The 25,006-nt window shown below is 38.6% G+C and overlaps 5 protein-coding genes and 1 pseudogene across 6 annotated transcripts; 1 reads left to right on the forward strand and 5 right to left on the reverse strand.

Moving 5' to 3' along the window:
* Positions 1-7: 7 nt before the first annotated feature.
* Positions 8-3,223, reverse strand: LOC122317445 (adenine nucleotide transporter BT1, chloroplastic/mitochondrial-like). The gene is made up of 3 exons (XM_043134548.1): positions 2,121-3,223; positions 948-1,109; positions 8-869 (listed from the first exon to the last, which is right to left on the reverse strand). Exons 1-3 carry the CDS (start codon positions 2,643-2,645, stop codon positions 396-398), a joined length of 1,161 nt encoding a protein of 386 aa, XP_042990482.1. The 5' UTR covers positions 2,646-3,223; the 3' UTR covers positions 8-395.
* Positions 3,224-5,728: 2,505 nt separating this feature from the next.
* LOC122316442 (pentatricopeptide repeat-containing protein At4g21065-like) lies at positions 5,729-8,659 on the forward strand. 2 transcript variants are annotated; one of them, XM_043132963.1, is made up of 2 exons: positions 5,729-8,215; positions 8,340-8,659. In XM_043132963.1, exon 1 carries the CDS (start codon positions 5,908-5,910, stop codon positions 7,762-7,764), a length of 1,857 nt encoding a protein of 618 aa, XP_042988897.1. In that variant the 5' UTR covers positions 5,729-5,907; the 3' UTR covers positions 7,765-8,215; positions 8,340-8,659. The 2 variants fall into 2 exon arrangements, with proteins under 2 accessions (XP_042988897.1, XP_042988896.1); XM_043132962.1 differs by having other exon boundaries at positions 5,729-7,760; positions 7,898-8,659.
* Positions 8,660-8,855: 196 nt separating this feature from the next.
* LOC122316443 (probable sugar phosphate/phosphate translocator At4g32390) lies at positions 8,856-10,303 on the reverse strand. Its single transcript, XM_043132964.1, has one exon. It carries the CDS (start codon positions 10,171-10,173, stop codon positions 9,124-9,126), a length of 1,050 nt encoding a protein of 349 aa, XP_042988898.1. The 5' UTR covers positions 10,174-10,303; the 3' UTR covers positions 8,856-9,123.
* A 1,157-nt stretch (positions 10,304-11,460) lies between these two features.
* On the reverse strand, positions 11,461-15,765 carry LOC122316457. Its single transcript, XM_043132983.1, has 2 exons — positions 13,206-15,765; positions 11,461-13,122 (listed from the first exon to the last, which is right to left on the reverse strand). The coding sequence occupies exon 1, from the start codon at positions 14,430-14,432 to the stop codon at positions 13,515-13,517; it is 918 nt and encodes a 305-aa protein (XP_042988917.1). The 5' UTR covers positions 14,433-15,765; the 3' UTR covers positions 11,461-13,122; positions 13,206-13,514.
* A 153-nt stretch (positions 15,766-15,918) lies between these two features.
* Positions 15,919-20,778, reverse strand: LOC122316456 (DEAD-box ATP-dependent RNA helicase 15-like). The gene is made up of 12 exons (XM_043132982.1): positions 20,535-20,778; positions 20,262-20,377; positions 19,914-20,014; positions 19,027-19,199; positions 18,677-18,908; positions 18,464-18,582; positions 17,910-17,966; positions 17,641-17,825; positions 17,095-17,239; positions 16,932-17,015; positions 16,772-16,835; positions 15,919-16,344 (listed from the first exon to the last, which is right to left on the reverse strand). Exons 2-12 carry the CDS (start codon positions 20,372-20,374, stop codon positions 16,334-16,336), a joined length of 1,284 nt encoding a protein of 427 aa, XP_042988916.1. The 5' UTR covers positions 20,375-20,377; positions 20,535-20,778; the 3' UTR covers positions 15,919-16,333.
* Positions 20,779-21,817: 1,039 nt separating this feature from the next.
* Positions 21,818-23,519, reverse strand: LOC122315103 (annotated as a pseudogene).
* Between the last annotated feature and the right edge of the window lie 1,487 nt (positions 23,520-25,006).

The raw sequence follows: 25,006 nt of genomic DNA on the forward strand, positions 1-25,006 counted from the left end.
AGCTGTGTTGAATCCCTCTGAAAATCTCTTAAAAATTTATTTATTTATTTCTTTATCCAGAAAATGAAGAGCCTAATGACAAACTTATGCACGTCGTCTGAACGTTTAAGGCAAGGTTCTAAAGCATACAAAATTTTGGCACCTCGTTGAGAGGTGTTCCCAGTCATTTCAACTGTAAAAACATCAGATCTAACCTTACAAACAAGACTCATTGAACCGAGTCGCAATAGGAGGGAAAACAATACTAATGATGATGATAATAATTCAGAGGTGAGTAAAAAAGCAAAATAACACAATAACTTAACCATGGCACGCAAAAAATGTGTATTTCTCTTCTCTCTTTGCTCCGAGAGATGCATTTCGTGAAATTATTTAGGACTCCCAAAAAATTCCTTTTATGCTTCCTCAGCATTCTCTATCAGTATCCTCTTGCATGCTTCGTAGCACATGAAAGAAATCCCAGCGGCAGGGACCAACTTCATGCAGCTAGGGCCCAGCCCTCTGTATAAACCCGGGATCCCTTCTTGTTCAAATATGCTTACAAGTGCATGGATCACATTCTTATATACCTGCCTTCCACTGAGAGCCCCCACCTGCATGTGCTTGCGAGCCACCTCAAGTGGGAAAGTCGCACTACTTGAAATAGCTCCAGCAGCTGATCCAATTAAAAGGGTTTCGATGTTGCCAATTCTCTCTTGCTTGAATATTTTACGATAGGTTTTCCTTAATGTGTCATACGCAAAGTAATTAGCGGCAGCATATGGAATTACCCCAATAAGACTAGGTGTAAGGCCTCTGTAGAGTTCTGCAGGTCCTTCCTCTTTCAGTATTTTAAAAAATGCATCAAATAGTCCCTTGTAAACACCTCTCTGCAACAGATCACTAGTTCAACTACTGCATTTATACCGAAAAGAGAAGCACAATTTCAAGCTTAGATCTACATGTACCTCAACGGTTAGTCGGGTCTTGACTAATTCGAGAGGATATGTGCACAAAGTTGAGCTGACACCAGCACAGGCCCCAGCAACTAACGAGGCAGGAATCGGGAGTTTGGGCTGTTCCCCAGGTTTGTGTGACAATTGCTTGTTGACCGTATCATAAGCAAATAGCTGGAATTGAGAGTAGCACAAATGTTTAGAAACAGAGCGAAACAATTATTATACTTATAAAAAAACAATTATTATATTTAAGGTCTTGAAAGTTGACTACCCTTGATGAATATAAAGTCTACTTCTCTTTTTTTGACTTGGATGACTATAGAGCGTGCCGCAAGAGAATCACCAAGTAAAACTGATGTTCACCACAAAAATCCATAAAACACCATTTCTCTGTCCAAAATCAAACTGCATGAAAATCTGGACACCTCCAATTTAGATTATTGCCTTTTTTCAATCATAGCTTATTAGAAGTCAGAGACCATCTCCGCAGAGATGGTGGCTCTTATATTTAAAGATACAAGATATATATAAGTGAGAACAGAAAGGGTGCCAGGGTGCAAAATACTTTCTATATCAGTCAGCAAACTAATGATATAGTAAGTGGAAACGTCAAAACGACCATAACTAATATGCAACTGTAAATATAACACCTTTTGAAAAGATGTAAAATACTTCTGCTTGTAAAACCATGGGATCTTAAAGAAGCAGTTTAAGATTCACTGATGCCTCTATTTCAGTTGAACATAAAACACTCATCTTTAAATTATCACATTTAAAAAGCGGCAAGAAATGCAGTTCCACAATCCAATCATCTTACTTTCAAGTCAAAGACACAAATTATGACGATGTTAAGGAAACAGAATAAAATTGACAAAAAAGAAAAAACAGCTACCTTAACCATTTATACGTCACTGATCCTAAACTTCATTGTCGCATGGCACAAAAACAGTAAGGACATCCATTTCAGAACGTGTAAGCATCGTAACCAAACGACAAGAGTTCTCTTGTCTATTTGCAGAATGTGTAAAGCAACGTGACTTTACACGAGTACCTAAGTAAACCGACAAACGAATTGCAGCAAAATGCAAACCAAGCAACCATTTATCCACAACGCAATAGCCGTTATATCCCCCCCCCCAAAAAAAAAAAAAGTGATCTAAATTGAAGAGATTCATTTAGTACCTCTATCGCCTTGCTAGGTGCGACCCGAATCACATTGACCAAATTACCCCTGAACAATCCCTTCCACCCATCAGTCTTCATGATATTGTGGAACACCTCTGTCGTGGAATGGCCACTACTCCCAACCATCAAATGCGTCCTTATGGTCTCCAACGGCGCCACCGCCGTCCGCGATACCGCCCCAGCTATCGCGCCGCTTATCAGCCTCCTGAGCGACGGATTAGAGACCTTTATTTTCAACTTTGGAACGCCCTTCTTCGTCTTTTTCTTCCCAACCCCAACTATCCGAAATCCCTCCAGAGACGACATGTACTTGGCGTACAAATCTGGGTACGGTACTTTCACACCCCCATTGTCACGGGAATCTGGAGGATTCGGCGAAACATCGAACCCCATTCCGACCTGACCGACGCTGGCGAATAAGCCTCCAGGGTGAAAGAACCCCTCTTGGAGGCTCCACTGAGAGCCCAAATCACAAACAGAGAAAAGCGCATCTCGTTTATCGTCGAAAAGTCTCCTACCCATCTGTCGGAGCCTTGCAAATGTGCTATTGTTTTGAGGATTCTGAAGAAAAGCCGTTTGCTTTCATGGGTTAAATTAACCTCGGAGCATTTGGAAGAGTAAGACTCGGTTTTTGGAATAAATGGGTATGTTAAAGAATCGGTGTATAGGAAACACCGATTTTGAGGCGGTTAAAAAATAGAGAAAGGGACTGTGAGAGGGAAGGAAAATGAGCAAAACCTAAAAAAAGAGAGAGAGGAGAGGTTAGGTAATCTCTCTCTCCCTCTCTTTTCACCCTTTCTTTGTCTGTGAAAGCTTGTGTTACCTATATTGTTTGCTGCAACTTGTTAGGCTTGCCGTTAGCTTTCTTTGCCTTGGAGCTTGGTAGGTGGGTGATAACAAAGGTATTTCCTGGAGAATAAGGATGTTGTTTGGTATTTACAAACGACTTTACCAAATTAATCCTTGAATATAGTGAAGCGAACAAGGCTCTGTTTGGATTTCCTCCCTTGTTTTGTGGCATGGGAGATGGTTTGAGATCCACCTGATTATAAGTTATAACGCACCTTTCTTCATGCTGCAAATCACCCAACCTAAACCGCCAAACGTTCCCCCAAGATGGTTTTCCTATTTCCGTGTAAAAAAAAAAAAAAGAGACACGGTTCACCTGTAATAATTTAATTGCATTTAGTTTTGTAGATATTGTTACATAGTTTGCCTACGAAAATAGACATATATATATATATATTTCTTTCTTTAATTCCAGTTTTTCAAGGTGTGAAAAAGAGATAAACAATTAAGTATTTCTTTTTGGATGTATCGATACTTCAAGGGGAACAATAAAACTTCAATTTTCTATTTATTTATTAATTCAATCAGATTGTTATTTTTTTTATATGAGTCAAAGCAAGAAAGTTTAGATACAAGAAATGTTTTATTTCATTATTATAATTTTTTTTTAAATTTGTATATAAAATATTATTAACAATTCAATCTTTTTAAATTTTAAAATAATAATATTATTAAAAAAATATTCTAACAAAATTTTATTTAATTTTTATATCAATTCATCTTATTTTAACTAACTGTCTAAACAGTAACTTAATTACTTTGGAGCAATATTGATACATTAAAAAAGAATGTGCAAGAATGAAACAAATAAAGCGAAGAGCTGGTAGACCAGACTGGCCAGTCTTGGGCCTTAGAATGACAGACAAGTAATGCAGACTGGCGTGATATAAAAATGATAAGTAAAATTTTTCATTATTTTTTATGAGAAGGACTCTACCTGCAATTATATTTCCCAAGTCCCCTCTAAAACTCTACCAGTGGACCAACTTCTATAATAGATTTAAACAGTGAGTTAAGATGAAATGAGATAAAAGTTGAATAAAATATTATTATAATTTTATTTTTATTTTAAAATTTTAAAATTTTGAATTATTTATTATATTTTTTATGAAAATTTTAAAAAATATAATAATTAGATAAGATGAAATGAATTGAAACGAGTTTTGAGTGCAAACCTCCTCCAAGTAATTGGGACCCTGAAGATTTTAACACTTCGTGATCATCATGATCTTGAGAGGGCCGGGAGAAAATTAACAAAATCATATATATATATATATATATATATAAATAGTTTTGAATTGCCAAAATGGAAAGGAATTATATCGCTGCATGTCCCACATGACGGTTTGAGACTTACACGAAATTATCCTGAAAAACATAAAACATTGACCTAGCTCTGTTATGATCCACGTATAAGATCGAAGTATATATGAAAGATGATGGGAATTAAACAATTAAAGAAATTAATTAGACAGCATATATATGCATGCATGCCGATCTGGGTCATCAACGATTCAACCTACATAAAATTTAGAAAAACTATCGAAATGAGGCCGGCGGCCTTCTTAACAACGTTGCTTCCGATCCGCTAGTAATATCTATGCATATGCTTGGATATTATTCTTGAAGCTCTCGGGGACGTTGGGACGGCAAAGTACTATATATGCTCCTCCCTACTTGCGTAAGTAGCTAGCAAGCAAGCAAGCATCAGACCCTGGCCTCCACCTCCCATCCCATGCATGCATGCATGCACTTTCGTACTGTTTTCTTCTCTCTTCATGGATCTGTTCTTGTATTCTTCGCTTCCTTCTTTGATTAGCATAAAAATCAGTACTTTGTATTATCGATGGTTTTTTCTCTAAAAAGTTATTTTTCCCCTCGAGCCCTTAGTCCTATATATGTATCTTACTTGATTTGTTTTTGTTTTTGTTTCCCCACAACGAGAACCAACTCCCCACGGACGGATATTTTGCGACAGTGTCGGAGGGCTTATGAGACAACGGAAAGGCATGTGGTCGGAAATACTGAATGCGGTGCATCAGTGGCAGTTACCGATATCATGGCCGTTTTCGTTATTATGGCATGTATCCCCGGTACAGCCCATGCACCGGCGAATACATATAGTGGTGCTGGTACTTGATCATTGTCGAGAGGACCCATGGCCAACAACAATGGCCTTGTCTCTTAAGGCCTTTCGCACCCTCTCTATGTACAGCTCCAAAATCAACGTCGAGTTTATACAGTAATAGCATTGTCCACGATCATCATATCTCCTCTGGTTTAACAACAATAATTTATACAGGCCAATCGTCATGCATTAATGCTGATACGTTCTGTATTTGCAGAATTTGATCATGGGAGTACTGCAGCCAAAGACTCATCATGATCAGTTGCTAGAAGAGGATTAGTCGGTCTTGCATGCATCCAATAGATGCTTCTTCAAGATCAAGATCCCCTGGATTGATTTTAATTAGTTTCTATTCAGTATAAAGCTTCGGATAGTTTAAATTTTCTTAACGTAACAACCTATATATATATATATATATATATATGATTGATTCTCTTATTAGCTTGTACAAGGGGCATTTACACAGAATAAGTATAGATTTTTACCAATTATGAGCTAATACCAATATACCTTTCCATTTGTTCTCCTCTTCTTATGAATTTTTTTTTTCTAGAATCAATTGTAATGGTGAAACTGAGCTCCCATGACTATTTTTTTATAACATATTCACTGTGTATAGATGATAAACAGACGTGCCTGAAAAGTGAGTGTACAATTTTCTTTAAATGAAAAAACACAAATGTGAAGTAGGACGCAATTTTCTTTAATATCTGTACTTATTTGTCCTCCGTGACTCGTTAGCAGTAACTCTTCGCTGAAAATTGATTTGTGACATTCGTCTGTCCAAAGTCTAAACCCACAATCAAAATGCAATTTTCAGCCATAAGACCGAAGTTGCTACGTACCATCAACGTGGCAACGGTCACCACCTCATCCTCGCCCCACCACCCTTCCAGTGTTACCACCAGTAAAAGAGCAGCAGAGCAGCGCTGCTTGGCCCTCTTCCAGGACCATACCTGCAACACTTTTCCGAAGCTCGCCCAGACCCAGACCCACATCCTAAAATTGGGTCTCCATAACAACCCTCTCGTCCTCACCAAGTTCGCCTCCACCTCCTCCGATCTCGACGCTATTGACTATGCCTCATCCTTTATATTCTCACCCGACGCTGATACCCGGCTCTACGATACCTTCCTTTTCAATACCATCATTCGAGCCTATGCTCAAACTAGTCAGTCAAAGGAAAGAGCTTTGTATTTTTACAATGCAATGCTTGATTATGGAGTTTGGGCAAATAAATTCACGTACCCATTTGTACTCAAGGCCTGTGCTGGCCTCCGGGTCTTGAGTTTGGGTCAATCCCTTCATGGATCTGTTGTGAAATTGGGATTTGATGACGATGCTCATGTTCAGAATACTATGATTCACATGTATAGCTCTTGCAGTGGAGGGATTGAGTTTGCTCGTAAGGTGTTCGATGGGATGCCGAAGTTGGACTCTGTGTCTTGGAGTGCGATGATTGGAGGGTATGTCCGACTGGGGTGGTCGACAGATGCGATTGGTTTGTTTAGGAAAATGCAGATGGTGGGAGTTCGCCCAGATGAGATCACTATGGTCTTGGTTCTCTCTGCTTGTACGGATTTAGGTGCGCTTGAGCTTGGGAAGTGGGCTGAGTCGTATATTGAGAAAGAGAGGGTTCAGAAGAATGTGGAGCTCTGTAATGCCCTCATTGACATGTTTGCAAAGTGCGGCGATGTTGATAAAGCTCTGAAATTGTTCAGAAACATGAGCGAGAGAACGATTGTTTCTTGGACTTCTGTGATTGCTGGTCTGGCAATGCACGGTCGTGGTTTCGAAGCCGTTTCCTTATTCGAAGAGATGATAGGAGCTGGGGTGGCTCCAGATGATGTGGCCTTTATTGGGTTGCTTTCTGCTTGTAGTCACTCGGGTTTAGTTGAAAAGGGCAGAAAACATTTTGATTCAATGGCAAAAAAATTTAAAATTGTGCCGAGGATAGAACACTACGGATGTATGGTGGATATGCTGTGCAGGGCAGGACAGGTCAAAGAGGCACTGGAGTTTGTTAAAAAAATGCCCATCAAGCCAAACCCAATAGTTTTGCGAACCCTGATCAGTGCTTGCCATGCTCATGGCGAGCTCAAGATTGGAGAGAACATCACTAAACAGCTAATCAGAAATGAGCCTATGCATGAATCCAACTATGTATTACTTTCCAACATCTATGCAAAAATGTCCCATTGGGATAAGAAAACCAAAATTAGAGAGGTGATGGACAAGAAGGGGATGACAAAGACTCCTGGGAGCACCATGATTGAGCTCGATAATGAAATTTATGAATTTGTAGCTGGAGATAAATCACAAAGACAGTACAAGGAAATTTATGAAATGGTGGACGAAATGGGGAGGGAGTTGAAGAGGGCTGGATATGCTCCCACCACGTCAGAGGTGTTACTGGATATTGATGAAGAAGACAAGGAGGATGCCTTGAACAGGCACAGCGAAAAGCTGGCTATTGCCTTTGCCCTTCTTAATACACCACCAGGAACTCCTATTCGGATTGTGAAGAATTTACGAGTTTGTAATGATTGCCACTCTGCTACTAAATTCATCTCTAAGATTTATAATCGAGAAATAGTGGTGAGGGACCGGAACCGGTTTCACCATTTCAAGGAAGGGTTCTGCTCGTGTAAAGATTTCTGGTGACAATGCTGATAATCTAGTTGTCATTTCCTTATTCTTGAGTTTCTTAATGAAGCCATAATTTTTTTGCTCATGGAATCTCATGAGAACTACAGATGGATTAGATCCTCCTTGACCCCCTCTCATGATCATTCAGGTAACCGTGCCAAAGTTTGATCGAAAGGCCTGTCTGTCGAAAGAACAGATCTATTAATATATCCGGTGTGCGACAAAACTGTGGGTGCCACTGACCTGAATTCCTTATTTGAGATAGAGCCATGTTACCACCGTGCTTTATACTCTGTATAGAGGATTGGCCTTGGAAAATCAGTCTGCCGTGCTGATCAGGAGGTGGTGCAACATATACTCTGACATAAGGTTTTGTAGTTGGGGTAAGCCCTCTTGCCACAGGACAAGATCAACTATCTTAACACATGCAACCAGGACTTGCATACATGTGAAATCAGCAGAATAGGTCAAGTTCAAACTTCAAATAGCTTTCATTGGATTCAAATTCACACCAACGGGTCATGCTCATTACCCAATGATGATACATAACCAAACCCTTTTGATAAACTTTTCTCTTGAATCGAGTGTAGATTTACACTTTCGCATCGATGACAGTTGTAGAATGCTTTGCTCATTTCAAGGACACGCGGCAGCTGGAACCAAACGAGTTTGAACAAAAGCAGCATGAAGCATCAGAGAGAGCGAGAGAGAGATCTAATCCATTCAGCACAAGGCAATGACAAAAGAGAAGGTTCAACAAACCAGCACAGAGCATGACTCCCCAGTTGATAAGAAGCTCCGAATGAGTACGCATGCAATCACCGAACTGAAGCTCTGGAAACCTTTAGGTGTAAAAAGCGAGTTTTTGCAAATACTAATTCAATGTTATAGTGCCTCTTATGAAATTGTTGTTCGTTTGTCTATCTCTTAAGAAATCGTTCTCCTATTTCAAAGAGACGTTTTTCCCTTCTTTCAAAGACTTATATTAAACTTCGAGATAAAGGTTACATTATCAAACGAAATATAGAAAATGACCCCAAAATGTGAGCCTAACTACCATGTCATGTAGATATCCGCCTCATACCAAATCGTAATAGCCTTAAATATGAAGAAATAACCATAGCAAACATTTTATACGAACGAGTTCCGACACAAACATAATCCAGGGAAAAAAAAAAGAGCGTCTTTAATACTTACTCGTAAGACACAGTGTAATGGACTATAAGCAACAGACCGAATCTAAAATCCCTGAACATTGCTGAAGAACAACCACAGTTAGCAGAACACGAAGCACAATTTCATTCCTTTCTCGTTATTTCCGTACTCTTCCTTCACTTTTTCCACAAATTAAAATTTCTAGAGCTCCTAATTAAATTAATTTTGCAATTCGCTCTTCTTTCCCAATCCATCTTCTTCCCTTTCGTCCAACAACCTCCCAGCCTCCTCATCGACCTGGGCAGCCTTCTTCTGCGCCTCCTTCGCCTTCAGAGCCTGCAATTTCGAGTGGTTGTAATAGGCGACACCCAAGAAAGCAAGAAAGTACCCAAACAAATTAATGGGTGTCACCATGTCCTTAATGACCGACCACGAAAACGCGATCAACAACCAGTCCTTCACCACGCCGGCCACATTCATGGTCAAAGCCGAAGTCTTTCCCACAAGCAAAAACACCGCGAGATTCAGAGCGAATGCGCAGAGAGAATTGGTGCCGAAGGTGAAGAAATCAAAGTGGAAGCTAGAAGATTCCTTCAACAACGGATACTCCACGAAGATCCAGGGCACGGAGAGGAAAACGAAGCAGCAGGGAGCGACGTAGTACAAGGAGGTAATGGGATTCAAGGAGATACCCTTGGAGGTGAGCAAGATTTGGATCATGACGAGCCTCGTGGCTTCGAAAGCCACGGCACCCAGTTGGAGAATGACACCCCAGGAGTCGAATTTAGCTTCTCCATAGGCAGCAATGGCGACGCCGAGGGAGATGGAGAGCATGTTGGCCATGGTGTCGGACTTGAAGGACTCTTTCTTCAAGAGAATGCCGATGGAGTAGACGGCGACGGGCATGAGGGCTTTGAGCATCTGGATGAAGGAGACGGAGAGGTAGATGTAGGCGGAGTTGGAAAGCCAGAGGGAGAGGGCGTAGAGGGCACCGATGGGGACGACGGAGGAGAGATAAAGTTCGCGGGACATGGAGACAGGCTCGACGAGGCGGAGGATGCGGACGAGGAGGAAGGCGATGGAAGCGCAGAAGGCCATGTGGATCATGGTAAGGGAAATTGGGAAGGGCCAGTTGTACAACTTCTTGTCCAGAATGTACTTGTTGTAGACGATCACCGAAAAGCTGAGGACGATCCAGATGAAAACGTAGGTGTAGGACTTACAGATCTTCCTGCCGACGCTGTCGCCTGAAGCGCCGCCCTTGCCCATTGTCGCCGACGCTGTTACTGTTGCGCTCGCTCTCGCCTCACAGTGTGGATCAGATTCGAAAATCAGTAGTGGAGTTTGGGACTGAACCTGAAAAGGAATAATATATATATTAGGAAGAGGAGACCAGGGTAGATATATGTCATATGTAGCATAAAACTCTACGACTTTACGTTGATATGTCTGTGGCAGAGAATGGGGCTCTTTGCGTTTTCACTTTTCTCTACCCTTTTTTTTCCTATATAATTTTATTTAAAATTTATAATTTAGGAAAACAAAGAGGCAAAAAATAATGTTCCGGAAATTGAAATGTCAATCATTCATGAGTCATGACCCCACTCCAGTTGGGCCCACGCAAATACAGCCAGTTAAAACATCAACAATTGGTGCAAAGCCCAATAGTGAAGAAATTGGTGTGAATAATTGAATTGAAGACAAATTCTACTCAGCCTTATATCATACATAAAAATGAAAATTCACATAATGTATAGTACAGTACTGTTGAGTTGATATGTAATTTTGAAGTATAGATAAATTCGGATTACTTTAATAATATTATCAGAATCTTACTTTATATTCTTAGAAATAGAATAGAATAGAATAGAATATAATTAATTACTACTTATTTTAGTCAAACCTATCTTAAGTACGATCACCAGAATTCCAAAGCTAATAAATAGCATCTGAGGAAGGTGTTATTGCTTTATCATTAGGTCAATAATGCTAATTCCTAATTTTTTGTAGTTATGAACTGTCAAAAGCAATTCTCACGCCATGCATGAACAAGCTGCATGAGGACGGATCGACGTGACAGGGTAGCTGGAAAAGGGTCTCCCCGAGTCCCCATCAGATAAGAGCCTCTTCTCTCTCTCTCTCGATGGATCAACCTTCAAAGCACTTGGGTACATTATTTATGTTAATTTTCTCATTGTTTTGTTTATTTGGTAGTAGGTAATTGCGGTTGGGTAACGTGAGGACCGGAAAAGCTAGTCAATGTTTACAGAAGATGTCTCAATATATAGGCTGTATCTGAATAATGAACTCATAATTATTAGTATTATATGTAAAAATGATCGATAGACAAAACAGGAAGGTTTGGTATATATGTAAATTAATAGTCAAATATGGTGCCCAACCAAGACATAGCTGCATGCAGCCACGTGTGCCAGAATTTAATTAATTATAAGAAAAACTATTCATATTTGTTTTATTCAAAGGATCACTATATATGAGACGAACGTTCATGGATGTACGACATATAATTCAAAGCTTCCATGCAGGGACCGTTGATGATGATGATGATGAGTTGATGGCCGCGCGCTTGCTTCTATAATAATTTCCAAACCAAAACCATTTTGTATATCCTTACCTTACAAAGACTTTTCTTTCCTGATCTATTATTTGAGCTTGATTTGACTGAGATATAACACGGACTCAAAAACTCATTATTGCAGAGAGTACATATGCGCACATTGCGCTGAACCAGATATAGCATTTCAAATAAATAAATAAAATCAAAGCAATAATGCATTTTGTTTTTTTATTGGCTGGATAATGTACCCATATTTTCTTGGTCGATGTTAAGGGGGGAAGGGTGAAGGTTCCTAACAATTTTATAATCCATATATATAATTCAAATTCAAATTTGCAGAAGGGTGGGGATAAACTACTTAAAAATTATTTTATTTGTTCCCGCTTGCTTAAAAAAAAAAAAAAAATGAATTAAAGAACTAAAGACAGTGGGTCCCAATCACGGGGTGCCGGGTAATTTTGTCAAGGATCGATGTAGGGGTTACGTACAGACTTTACGGTATAATGAACAAACTTTTACGTTAATTTAAATAAATCATGACAGTGCACTGGGAAATTAAAATATACTGTATCATTCCCCCTTTTTCCACGACCAATCTCTGACGTGTTAGATCAGTACTGGTCACCAACCTTTGTATATAGAATAAAGTTATCGACATGGGGGGGCGGCTTCATAACTTTTTTTTTTTTTTTTTTTTTTGGTTTTTGTCTTTCTCACCAACACCCGTTCTGCTCTGTCTACTTACGCCTTTCTTTTTCTTGGCATATTTATACTATTTTTACTGAAGTAAAGCTCTTTAATTCACTCCCTCGCACCATGGCACTGGGCTTGGTCATGTTCCAAAGTAGCCAGCCAACTGTATATGACCCAGCCCACCAACCACTCTCCTCTGAACAGCTAATTAGGTCTTCGGAGGATCGAAGATGATGCCCTTATATATATCTATATATACACACACTTCCATATCCACCCCTGCCCAATAGGTTTTCGTTTTCTTAAGTTGTGAGTAGCCTTTGAAAGTTGCTTCTTCAGCTTTCTTAGAACTGATGGAAGGACGCAAATAACTACCATGAACAAAACCATGGAAACTGGAAGAACAATATTACATGAGGTCTTAATCTTGTCATCCTTTTCAAGCCTTTTGTCGATGGATGGAAGGGATCAATGGTAATGGCAGTGACGACGTGAAGACCCAATCAATAACCAGATGGCTAAAAAAAATAAAAAATAAAAAATAACCAGATGGCTTTCCATTTCCAAGAGAGCCCCGTTAGAGTCCGTCAAGCCCACAAAAATAGAACTTGGAACTGTGTCAGACGCCATCTTTATTAAATGGCTGAGAACAGTCACTAATGGGATCCCAGAATATCCCACTGAAACATCAAGCACATGATCATTCCCACCATCATAATCAATTTTGACCAACTTGATGTATCTTCCACTTAAGAGGTCAATGCCGATGTTGTTAAGACTCTTTGCTGCAACCGGATGTGTCATGCTCGATGTGCCGATTCCAATCACGTGCATGATTTCCGTCTGGATCGAATTCATTCGTGAATGTGTCAAGTTCCACGGCTAGTTGCGGTACAACGCCACCTTCTTTTTATTTGACAGCTAACAAATATGTTTTTCCAGCAAATCTAACGGATCAAATGATTCATGAGTTTCTCGTATAAACACAAAAATTAGAGTAAGTTTCTCAAAGTGAGATGTAATTAATTACCTTCGATTGCCATACTTGCTCGTGCTGTTCTTAGCGTTTGTTTCTGAAATATTAACGCTTCAAAAGAGTTGAATTTAGAAACCCAAAATTCCATATTTGCAACTCGAATTATGATGTCTCTACCTATGTGGGATCTTATAGAAAAACCTACACTGACGGAAGTCCATTCTGGGCCCAAAAAATAGGAAAGGCAAAAGCCCATTCAAGAAGGATATCCAAACCCCACCATCCCAGGACCATAGTTTATTACAGATGCGAATTGCAAAGAAAGAAAAGGAAAATTAAAAGTTCTCGAACCAGGCTGATCTCTTAGATGATCAATTCTCGGCGTTCATACTTCCGAGCCCATATGTGTTTGCCATTGACCCGAAATTTGGATATGCGTTTCCCATTCAAAATCCGATCAACAAAAGTAACAGAATGCAAAACCATTCTAGCATACAAGGGTTGCTCATTGGAAGGGACGATCTCCATTTGGACACTCTCCACACAATCCCCATATAGTTCTGTAAAATGCTCCTTCACTTCCTCTTCCAGCACGGGAAAGCCCCGCGAGAAAGTCAGAAACATTGTCCTATCATCCTCTGTAACACCATCAGTTGGTTGCCAATCCCATAATCCTCCAATAGAAAAATCACTACCCATTGGTTTTGGTACTACAGTTATGGCACCAAATAATGGGTGTGCAGAACTAGGAACCACAAGAGGCTCGTTCAAAATTACTTGGGAACAGCCATCCAGAGCACGTTGTAGAATATCGTTGAAAATATGACAACAAACACTGTTAAGAAAACTCTTTATCCCGCTGATTGCGCTGAATCTGTTGTGGTTGAACATTTGCAAAGAAATGTCCCTTTCCATAAGTCTTGCAGTCAGGGGAATTCCACCACCTGGTGCTACAAGAGGAGTCTTGGATTCTAGACACTTCAAACATAAAACAGCTTCATTTGCTAATGCACTCACAACAGCATCAGGCAACCCAACCATTTTTACTACAATGTTCGGGTAACCCTTCTCTTCAAGCCACAGCCAAACAGCCATGACAAGTAAGGATTCTGCAGGGTCGCGCTTAAATTGTATAACCAGTCGAGAGAATACATCCCTATCAATTTTGTGGTAATGATGAAGCTCCTCGAGGCTAACCGAGGCCATCATGAAAATTTGTGTTTGTGGAAGAAGGCGGGAAAATGCAAAAAGAATGGAAGCAAATGCAATGGTTGTTGGCATAACTTACGAATGCAAGGGAGTATGGGGATGGATCACTCAATTATATATCCTGAGAAGGGTCATTCACGGCAAGATGTGGCAAACAGGATCTTCATTGGGTATGGTCAAAATTGGGAGCGTGTGTAGCAGAGCAGTTCCCTGAGCCATCCATACGAGGTTGCCCGCTCTGACAGGACATGTCAAAAGAACTCCGGCCCACAACTTGTTTTTAATCCTAATCCCCTTTCAGTGTTTGCATGCTCGTCTTTTAAATCTCTTCTTTTGTGTGACTATAACCGATACAAGTGCTTGTGGCAGCTTCCAGACTTCCTCTGCAGAGTCCAGATGTATTTCCAAGTGACAGCTAAGAACACTCTAGTAGCCTCCTAGTGCTTTAATGAACTTTCCTTCAATGGCTCTTTTCACTATAAGGTCTCTAAATTGCATAAAAACTCAAAATCTTGGCCATGAATGACATCCTAATTCTAATGCACTTAAGGATTTATGAACCTAAACTCCCATTGAATTTGACAACTTATCCTGTGCACAGTCACACTCCATCTTTTGGCTTAGAGATTTATTTGAAGCTTAGTAATTAGTCTTCTTACATTAGTGACTAGGCAGGAATAATTGCACTCGTTTTGCATTTGCCAACTAGCTGCCCTGCAAGAAGCGTAGTCTAATCGAAGAAATCAGAAAACCACCAAGTCAAATTTTATCCTGAGGTTAGTTGATACATCACGTTATTTCAAGAACGTGCGTAGCTTCAAATATTTGCACATGGGCCGAGAGATTTATTGGGCGTTGATTACTCTCTTTATTTTCGACGATTGAGAAGAGAGGTTTGCATCTGTTTAGGAAAGCTTGAAAAAACTGAGTTGGTGGATCCTTGGTAAAGTTTATGCGATACCTTGGCGGTACCCTACTCCTCGACAGAGTCAGAAAAAAGCCGACGGTACCGCTGGCTTGAAAAGGAGAGGATTTTGTTGCTTCTTTAACGAAACGAGAGGGAAGGGAAATGTCACCTGGTGAAACTAAACCATAATCTAACAAGTAAACGAGGATGATATAAGAGAGTATGCTCAAGATAACCCGGACGATTTTTTTTTTTTTCCCTTCTTTCTGAACTTCGGGGCAGATCCATTTGAGCCAAAAACACAAGGTTTTTGGACCACAGCGACGCTAGCCAGGACCCTACATTTTCTCAAAGAAAATGTTCATAGAAACTTTTATATCCACCGCCAAAATTGGGCGGGGTACAAAAAGGAGCTAATGGCTCAAACTGCTATCAAGATGCCCTTTCTGCGGCTACCATAGCTCATCAACAAATTGGTGCAGCTGCTGAATCAAATCCCATAAAAGCCCATTTTAAATCACACAACCCCCACGTCTTTCAAGCCTCGCAAAACACAGCATATCATTCCGCCCGTCAACACCCAGCAATACACCTAAACCGGCAACCACATCTCTGATATCCATATGCAAGTAGACATAATGCACAACAATCTCAAGAAGGCAATTGCATGCATCTTCAAAAACTGGGCATCGTTTTTGTATGGGCCAAATAATCTTTCCCTACTCCTAAAACAACAGGTCTTAAGTTCCACATATAACATATTAATTGTTGAAAAATGCATATATGACTGCTACATAATAAAAATTCAGAAACCGGAATGCAACTCCATTGCAAAGTCTTAGTGGAATAAAACCTAATTCCGCTGCATCCTACTCGTCCCAGAACAGTTTTTTTAAAAGCTACATCAACTCCAAATCAGTGTACACCAGATCTGAGCAACTGCCATTTCTCAAGCCAATTGTTTCACATTAATTTGAAACAGAACACGATGAGTCTGCAGCACACCCGCCTATAGTTCCCATGTGAAGCTTTAATGTGGATATACGGAACATTGTGAATCCCCCACTTACGATGGCACTGCAAGTAACAAGTTTGGAAATGGTTATTATACCCCTTGCAATTGTATTTGCAACACCAATGGAAACAAGTTCAGTCCTCTATAATACAAGCAACAAGTGTCAACAATGAAGCTTTGTTTATCACCCAGAAAAACTTTATGTTTTATCAGCAAAGAAAATTTACTGAAAAAATACTAAAAATTAAATTTAAAAGAGCAAAGAAGAAGAAGAATAAATCATCCATGACCCCACACCTAGTTAACAGGCAAGCACAAAAACAAGATTATTATAAGACTTCTGTTAAACCAGACCTCATATTTCTTAACTTATAAAATCCAACGGCCCAAAAGGTCACAGTTTCTCGTAATAGAACAAATAATGAAAAGGCAGATCCAAGTGTGTAAGGATGGAAGGAATTGCGATCACATGGACCAGAGAAAACTTACTGTATGTAGAGGTATCAATTTGCTCAGGAAGTTCCTTTATATCCACCTCAAACCTCATCTGAACCTGCAATTATCCAACCAAAACAATTGAAATAAAATAAAAGAAAACCACCAATAAATTGAGAAATGAAACATTCAAAACTAAAAAGTGAAGACATACATTATTGAGAACATCCGAGTCAGAAGCAGATGAAACAAATGTAATTGCAAGCCCTTTAGTACCGAACCGACCAGCTCTACCAACCTGTTAGAAGCAGTTAGAAACCTCAGGAATGAATATGAAAACCTATATAAAATAAAAGCCAATATTATTTTGAACCTACCCTGTGCAGGTAAGTGTCAGCAGAATCTGGCATGTCATAATTAATGACAATGTTAACACGTTCAATATCGATCCCCCTGCCAACCAAATCTGTGGCCACGAGAATCCTCGACTGCCCCTCCTTAAAGCCCTTGTAGCGTGTCAATCTACAAATACATACTAATGTAAATAATGATGGTGGTTCACATTTTATTATGTGTTTGAGCAATATGAGAAAATCCCACACAGGGTACCAGGAATCAGAACAGATTGAAATGAAAAATCAATGTAATTGGACTTAAAAAATATTGACCAAATTTTCCATGAAAACGACGACAAACAGAAGGAACAGAATATGGAACTAAAACAATATAACTTAAAACGTTTTTTTGATTGGTAAAATACGGACCAATATAACATAAAACACATGAACCAATAGACAGTACAAGGCAGAGAATGGTAAAAAAAATCTATAAAATGTGGACCTTTACAGAGTACAAAAAATTAAAATAAACAATCAAAATCATGAATCATTTCAACAGACATACAAGTATACTATGATACAAACCTTTCCTCTTGGGACATCCCAGAATGGATGCATATCGAGGGGAAATTACACTCCTTCAGTAGCTTGTTCAGCTCAGCTGCTCTACTGACACTTTTGACAAAGATAACAACTTGATTAAAGTCCAACGCATCGAGGAGGTCATTCAACTTGCGATTTTTCTCTGACTCGCTCAATTTGATGTAGTGCTGCCATTTAAATTGTGCTACGTAAGATACATCCACAAAGACTCCTAAAGCAAAACTGATGATCAACTGACAAGGATATAATACCTGAACAAGACCATGAAGAGTCAACTTGGCCTCGTCATCAACATAAATTTCCATTGGCTGAAACGAACAAATGTCACAGTAAATCATATTAGGGCCTTTCCTCAAGCTAATGGAATCCAGAACGAAATTAATGAGTGATGCACATCCCCTGAATCAAGATCCTGCTCCATCTGCTGTCTCCCCGCAGGAAGTCATGCCAATCAAACACCAGTAATCTACTACATAACTGACAGCACAACCCAGATAGAAAACTACCCTCCCCATCCCCTTCTCTTGATTCAATAACTTAAATAAAGACACCCCCATCATCCAAGTTAAGAAAGTAAAAGGACTACAACAAGAGTGAAGGAAAAATTTTGTGTGTGGAACATTAAGACACCGATCCCACACAATTTTGAGCGGACTAAAAGTTTTCCACCTCACTACTCAGCCCCCAGTAAAATTATCGGATACATAGCGAAAGTACAACGCCAATGGCAACCTAACATGATGGAAGCACCAGATTTTTTATGAAAGACTTCAAAATTCAAGTATTACGGGCCATGGAACATTACTTCTTGCATAAATCTCTTACAAACTGGCCGTATTTCTTTGCTGAGTGTTGCAGAAAACATCATAACTTGTTTATCATGAGGAGTCATCTTGAAAATCTCCTGCACATCTCTCCTCATGTCTGCAGAACATATAAGCACATGATGATTAAGGCTATGCGAAAACATGACACTGAAAAAATAAGTTAATTTAAAAGGGGGGAGTTTAAATCATACCTAGCGATTCAAGCATCTTGTCACATTCATCGAGAATAAAATGCCTCACATTCTTCAGAGAAAGGTCCTTATCTCTTCCCAGTGCTAATATTCTTCCAGGCGTTCCAACAACAATATGAGGGCATTCATTTTTCAGCAAATCCTTGTGCACTTTGATATTTACCCCGCCATAGAAGACAGCAACCTTGAGATCAGGTAGGTATGTACTGAATCTCTCAAACTCATGACAAATCTGTAAAATAGAGGGGTACAAAATTAAATGATGGACTACAAACTCTGATAAGACTAGCAATGTAAGCAAGTGAATTTAAAATTATGAGCCTTGTAACAAAGGAAAATATTGAATATACCTGGTAAGCTAACTCCCTAGTATGACACAGCACAATCGCAGAAACTTGTCCGGCAACAGGTTCAATCTGCTGCAATGTTGAAAGAACAAAAACAGCAGTTTTGCCCATTCCGGACTTAGCTTGGCAAATGACATCCATTCCCAGGATGGCTTGAGGGATACATTCATGTTGCACTGATGAAGAACCAAAGAAAATTGCATCGAAGGAACCATCGGTAAGTAAAAATATAACCTCTCTGATCCTTTAATGCAAAGGATTACCAGACCGACTAAGTTCTCCGAAATCAAGTTTATAACAATAGAATATTACCTGAAAAGTAAAGCATCCAAAAATTACTAACAAATAAAAATGCTATCCAGGAAAAGGACGCAAAGGATAAGATACAAAACAAAGAAAAAACCACCATATTTAGCAATTTCTAATCATGCCAGATTCAATAAATATAGAGAGAACCAATCTATATTGAATATCATATCAAAAGGGCCAAATGCCAGACAAAGAACAATTTTTCCAAAAAAAAACTGTCCTTTTTTCATTTAGACCAAAGAAATTCACCGGGTGATAAACTACAATAGTAGGAAGCAGAGAAAATGTTACTCTTTCAAAGAAACAAAATGTTTTGTAAACATGCAGTTATATAAATCATCTACAGAAAATTAATCTACGAATAGAATTAGGATTGAGTGAATACATAAACAAGTCAAATAACAAAAGGAAACTCTAGCATAACTCATAAGTACGTACAAAATACAGAAACGTCTCAAACAAGTTAGCATATTCAAATATGGTTCCAGCCATTCAAAAATTCTTTTAACTTGTTTTTGGTATGGTTCCAAAAGTTTATCAACCGCTAATAAAAAGAGTTACAAAATAAGTAAATAGTTTGCCTTCCGACGGGTGCTCAAATCCAGAGTCCACAATAGCTCGAAGAAGCTCTGGCTTCAGAAGGAAGTCTCTGAATCCTGAACTGTGAATTCCAACATAGCCCCTGCACCATAAAAAAAAAGGCACCAAATAAGCGCATTTACACTCCGAACAATTCGTTCTCATCTTTTTCAAAATTTTCTATGGAAATATGCAAGAGAACAGATCTTAATACTAAGCACACTATTTCCTGTATTCACATCGAACCCAAGCAAAAGATGGTTATTAGCCATCATTTCCTAAACAAATCGACCGAAAAGGTACAAGAAATTCGACATGGAAATGAATGTTCCGAGGACTACTCTACTCACTTCTTGGTGGCTTCGCCATTAACTTTGAGCGCGGAGGCTGGGGCATTGGCTTCTTCGTCGTCGTAGTCTACAAGCTCTTCCTCGTACCCATCGTTCTCCCTGGTTTCTCCCATATCCTACACACATACACAAGGATATCAGTATTTAGGGTTTCGAGAAATAGAATCAGAGATAGGAATTAAGAATCAAATTGATTCAGGAGGTTAAAGGAGGGATTAGGGATTCGGATGTAAAATTGAAGGAAAAGGGAGAGGTTGAGGAGATCGAAATTACCTGTGAGGCTACGAATAAGTTGAGAAGAAGGAAGGGGGGGGGGGGGGGGGGGGGGGGGGGGGGTGGGGTTAGGGTTAGGGTTTGTAGAGTCTGCAAAGGAAAATGGTTAGCTGAAAATTAAAATTTGGGGAAAGAGATATTGAGAGAGTTTGTGTAAAGATTATATATTTCGCGAGAGCGGAGACCTCGTCGATAGCAAATGGATAGAGACTAGATTACTACACAACTCCAGCTGTCGTGTCTGATTAGGGTTTTGAGCTTGGGGGCGGTTTTATATAGGCACGACTTATACCGTATTTCCGTGATTGCCCTTCAAGTTTACCGCTACAAGACAATGATAACCACCGACTATATTACAACTCAACCACTATTATATATTAAAATATTAATATTTTTTACTTTAATTTAAAATTTTTATACTTGCAACAGCTCAAAATAAATAAAAGGAGCCGGCTACCGCCATAGTAGCACCTCTATTTGACCGCTAGGCATTTTAGATTTTTTTTTTCTCATTTTTTAATGAATTTAAATATTTTTAAAAAATAAAAAAATACACCAATGTATTTAAAATTATTTTCTTAATCATTAAATAAAAAAATAAAAATCTACTGAATGGTACACATGAGCAGCACATTTGAGAGGTATATTTGAGTGGACAGTAGCTTTTATCTAAATAAAATAATAAATTTTTATACTTAATTATAAATAAATTGTAGTATAATGATTTTTATATCATTTTTCTTGACCAGATGTCAAAGACATATAAGCCCACAGCGTTTCAATAATAAATAAATAAACATATATCCACTTTTTAGTTTTTACAGGTGGAAATTTTTTTTATAAAATAATAATTTTTCTATTAACAGTTCAGTTGTAAAATATCTAAATCGAAATGTAAAAAAGACAAAAAATAATAATCTTAATATAAGATAGAATTTGTGTTCCAAGCATTAAGAATCTCAATAGGATATGTTTCAAATGTTTAATTGTTTTGGAAATTGCAAAGGAGCTGGTTTTGTTGGAGTTTGCAAGAGCACTTTTGTTGAATATCATGTTCTGAATGAAGTTGGAATGCTTATGCCAGATATAACAGTATGATTTGGCCCTCAGTCATTATCCTCAGAGCAGATCGATATGTGTTTGTGCATATGAATTAGCGTTTCCTTCGCTGGGTATGAGATGAAAGATTCTGCAACCTGCAGTCTGCAGTGGCAATGCGAATTTGGAAAATTTGCTCTGTTTGGTTTGAATCCAAAAGTAACTGGGATTTTCTTTGCCATGCATTGCTAAAAATAGCCTTTTTCTTTCATTTATTTACAACTCCAAAGACAATAATAGTCCATACGATTACTAGAGGACCATAAATTCTTCAGATTCCGTTTAGGAGGTTAAAAGCTCTCCATGAACTCGCTCATTTGCTGTTGGAGCAAGCGAGTCGCATCAGATTTTGGTTTGGACACATAAAATACATGCGCCTCACCCTCATCCTCCACCAGCTTCACCACTTTTACACCCTTCTTCTGTAGAAATTCTGCATACATTACTCCCCTTTCCTTCAAGAAATCCAAGCCAGCTACAAAAACCATCACAGAGGGGAAGTGGCTCCATTCAGCTGCAGACAGTTCTGCCTTCTCAAAATTACAACCATAATAATCACGATTTGAGCCTTCTGGTATACTTAATCTCTAACACAAGTCAATGTTTGCAAAATCTCTTGATGCTCCTTCAGACTTCTCTTTCTCGGTCTTCTGCTCGCTCCCAAAATAAGGATGTATCGGCAATAGACCCTTGATTTTGACTGGACAGTTGTTGTTCTGAATGGCTTTGATAGCAACATTGTGTACAATGTTTCCTCCAGCACTGTCCCCTGACAGAAACACACGGGAAAGGTCAGCCTGCTCAAGCCATGGTTCAGAGCATACCTGGTGGCCAAGCCAATCCAATGAGCTATAACAATCTTCATAAGCTATGGGGAGACGATTTTCTGGAGCTAGACGATAGTCAACAGAGAGAACGATGGATTGGGATGCGATACACAAACCTCCCAAGAAGGTATGGGTGCCAACCCATGTAGTGGATCCAATGCAAAAGCCACCACCATGAGAATGAACTATAACAGGAAGCTTATGATCTGAGGACCCAACACCCAGAGTACCCGGAAGAAATAACCTTCCCGTGATTGGCTTTGATGTGTCGATAATCACATCCTTGGACTTGTAACCGTTGATTGACTCTGACGAGGCTGGGACAATCTCATGCGCAAAGCGTTTTACAGATCCATCACACATGACTTGAAGGTAACCTGGTAATTCAGCTACAAGGGACATTTCTTGTTATGATAGCAGAATCCCGAATGTCACAGGCGGAAGCCCCGAGGAAACAGTAAAAGAACTTCACCTAGAAGCAACCTATAAAAAACGGCACAGTTAAAGAGACCTCAAGAACCCGAATACCCAATTACGTGAATCGAAATTCAAAGGCAAGCACGAACAGCACTATTGAATATTCGAACTTAAGACCAGCACCGCAGGAAGAACAATTACAAATTTACAGCCGGACTAAAAAGACAGCTAAATTATGGGTTAATTTTCTGTAACCGAGCTTGTGACGATTAGACATAACCATCATTTACACCCGGAAGGCAAACCAAACAACAAACTTCTAACAAATCCGAATTGAAAAAGAAAATCATGGCACGAATCTCTGGAGGAAATCTCTACCGGGATGAAAATTCAACAAACGTGAAAGCCCAAAACTTTACAGGGAATACATGATGCGAAGAAAAAAGGAAGAAGTCGATCAAACCTGGAAAATAACAGCACGGGAAACTCCCTTTCGACTAGAATGATAGGCGCCAGAAATGGTGTGGAATTTGAACCTGTGATACTGATGTAAAAACGCCAAAGAAGTCAAAGAAAGCAGGCGACAAAAAACCGATAAAAATATTTCGGATGGACCCCAATGAACAATGATCAAACCTACCGAGACAAGATGTAAAGAAAATCCAGCAGCAGGATTTGATTTGTGCATTTTTCGGGCTAGTTGATTTTTACAAAAATTTTTATTTTATTTAATTATTATAATTTTTTTCAAAATTTTATATAAAATTAAATAAATAATTTAACTTTATCAAAATTTAAAATAAAAATAATTAAAAAAATATATTCTAATAATATTTTATTTAATTTATAATTTTTATTTCAACTAGTTTCATCTCATATATAAAAATAAAAAATATTGTTTTTCCGATCACACTGTTTACATAATTGTAATATTTGTTAACATATAAAATAAATAATAAATAATATACTTAATGATATTTTTAAAGATATAAAATAAATAATTAAATTTTATTTTTAAATTTTTTAGACATAAAATCATAATATCAAAATAAAAGTCATAAATTTAAATTAATCTACACATTATTCTATTTAATTAAATATGTTATACATGAAGAAAAGTACTAAACTATAAAATAAATAATAAAATCTAATTTTCAAACAAAATATATTTAAAAAAGTAATTTATTTTTATAAGATTTACTTTTGCCCCTTCAAATAAAAAATAATGTATACAACTTCATCCACAAACCTAACCTCCTAATTCCGCCCCTATATGACTATGTTTGATCCAATAAAGACACAAATGGCTGCCAACAAAATAAATACGTATTATTTTATCAGAAAACAAAGGCAGAATTTTGAATATTTATCATCATCGGATGGTTATCTATGACTGCAAACTATACTTTTTTTAATTATAAGAAAGGTTGTGTGGCCCCTACCCAAAAGAGAAGAGTCATCTGGTCTTGACATGAATATGTTACACATATATTTATGTAGTTACTTGGCTTATGAATACAACTCGATACCTGCAAAAAAGATGAATGCAACTCGATGGGGGCACGTTATTTGTGTACATGGAGGCATTTATTGATTCTGTTAGAAAAAATACAGCAGAAAGTACCTCAAGCTCAGCTTATAAAGTTGCTCCACAAGTTTCTCTAGATCGACAAATCTCAAGAGTTTCCACTTAGTGGTAAAGCATACTACGTAATATAAAACTAGAGTAACGCTTTAATAAATCCATAACCTAAATACTATTTTAAGAGAAAACAAAAAAGAATGAGTTTTTTACTAAATCAGATGATTACCAAGAATCAAAAGAGGGGGCTATATATAGCCCCTACACGGCTGGCCTTAAAGGCTAGCCTTAATCTGCCATTTAATTGGCAGAAACGCATGGCTTTAAGCCATGCGTTATAAGCAAATAATGCATGGCTTAGACAGAGTAAAGGAGGGGTCTGCCCCACATGGGCGCCCCTCCAATTAACATCTCTCACTCGCACACAGTGGGCATGACTCCAGGTCAGCATCTCTCTAATATTCTCAATCTTATTCATACAAGTAAATAGGCCGTGCGACTACCAAGCATATCTATAGAAAGGTGGGAGTACATACACTAAATCTCTC

Source organism: Carya illinoinensis, chromosome 7, assembly GCF_018687715.1.
Source record: "Carya illinoinensis cultivar Pawnee chromosome 7, C.illinoinensisPawnee_v1, whole genome shotgun sequence".
In the NCBI taxonomy this organism is placed as follows: domain Eukaryota; kingdom Viridiplantae; phylum Streptophyta; class Magnoliopsida; order Fagales; family Juglandaceae; genus Carya; species Carya illinoinensis.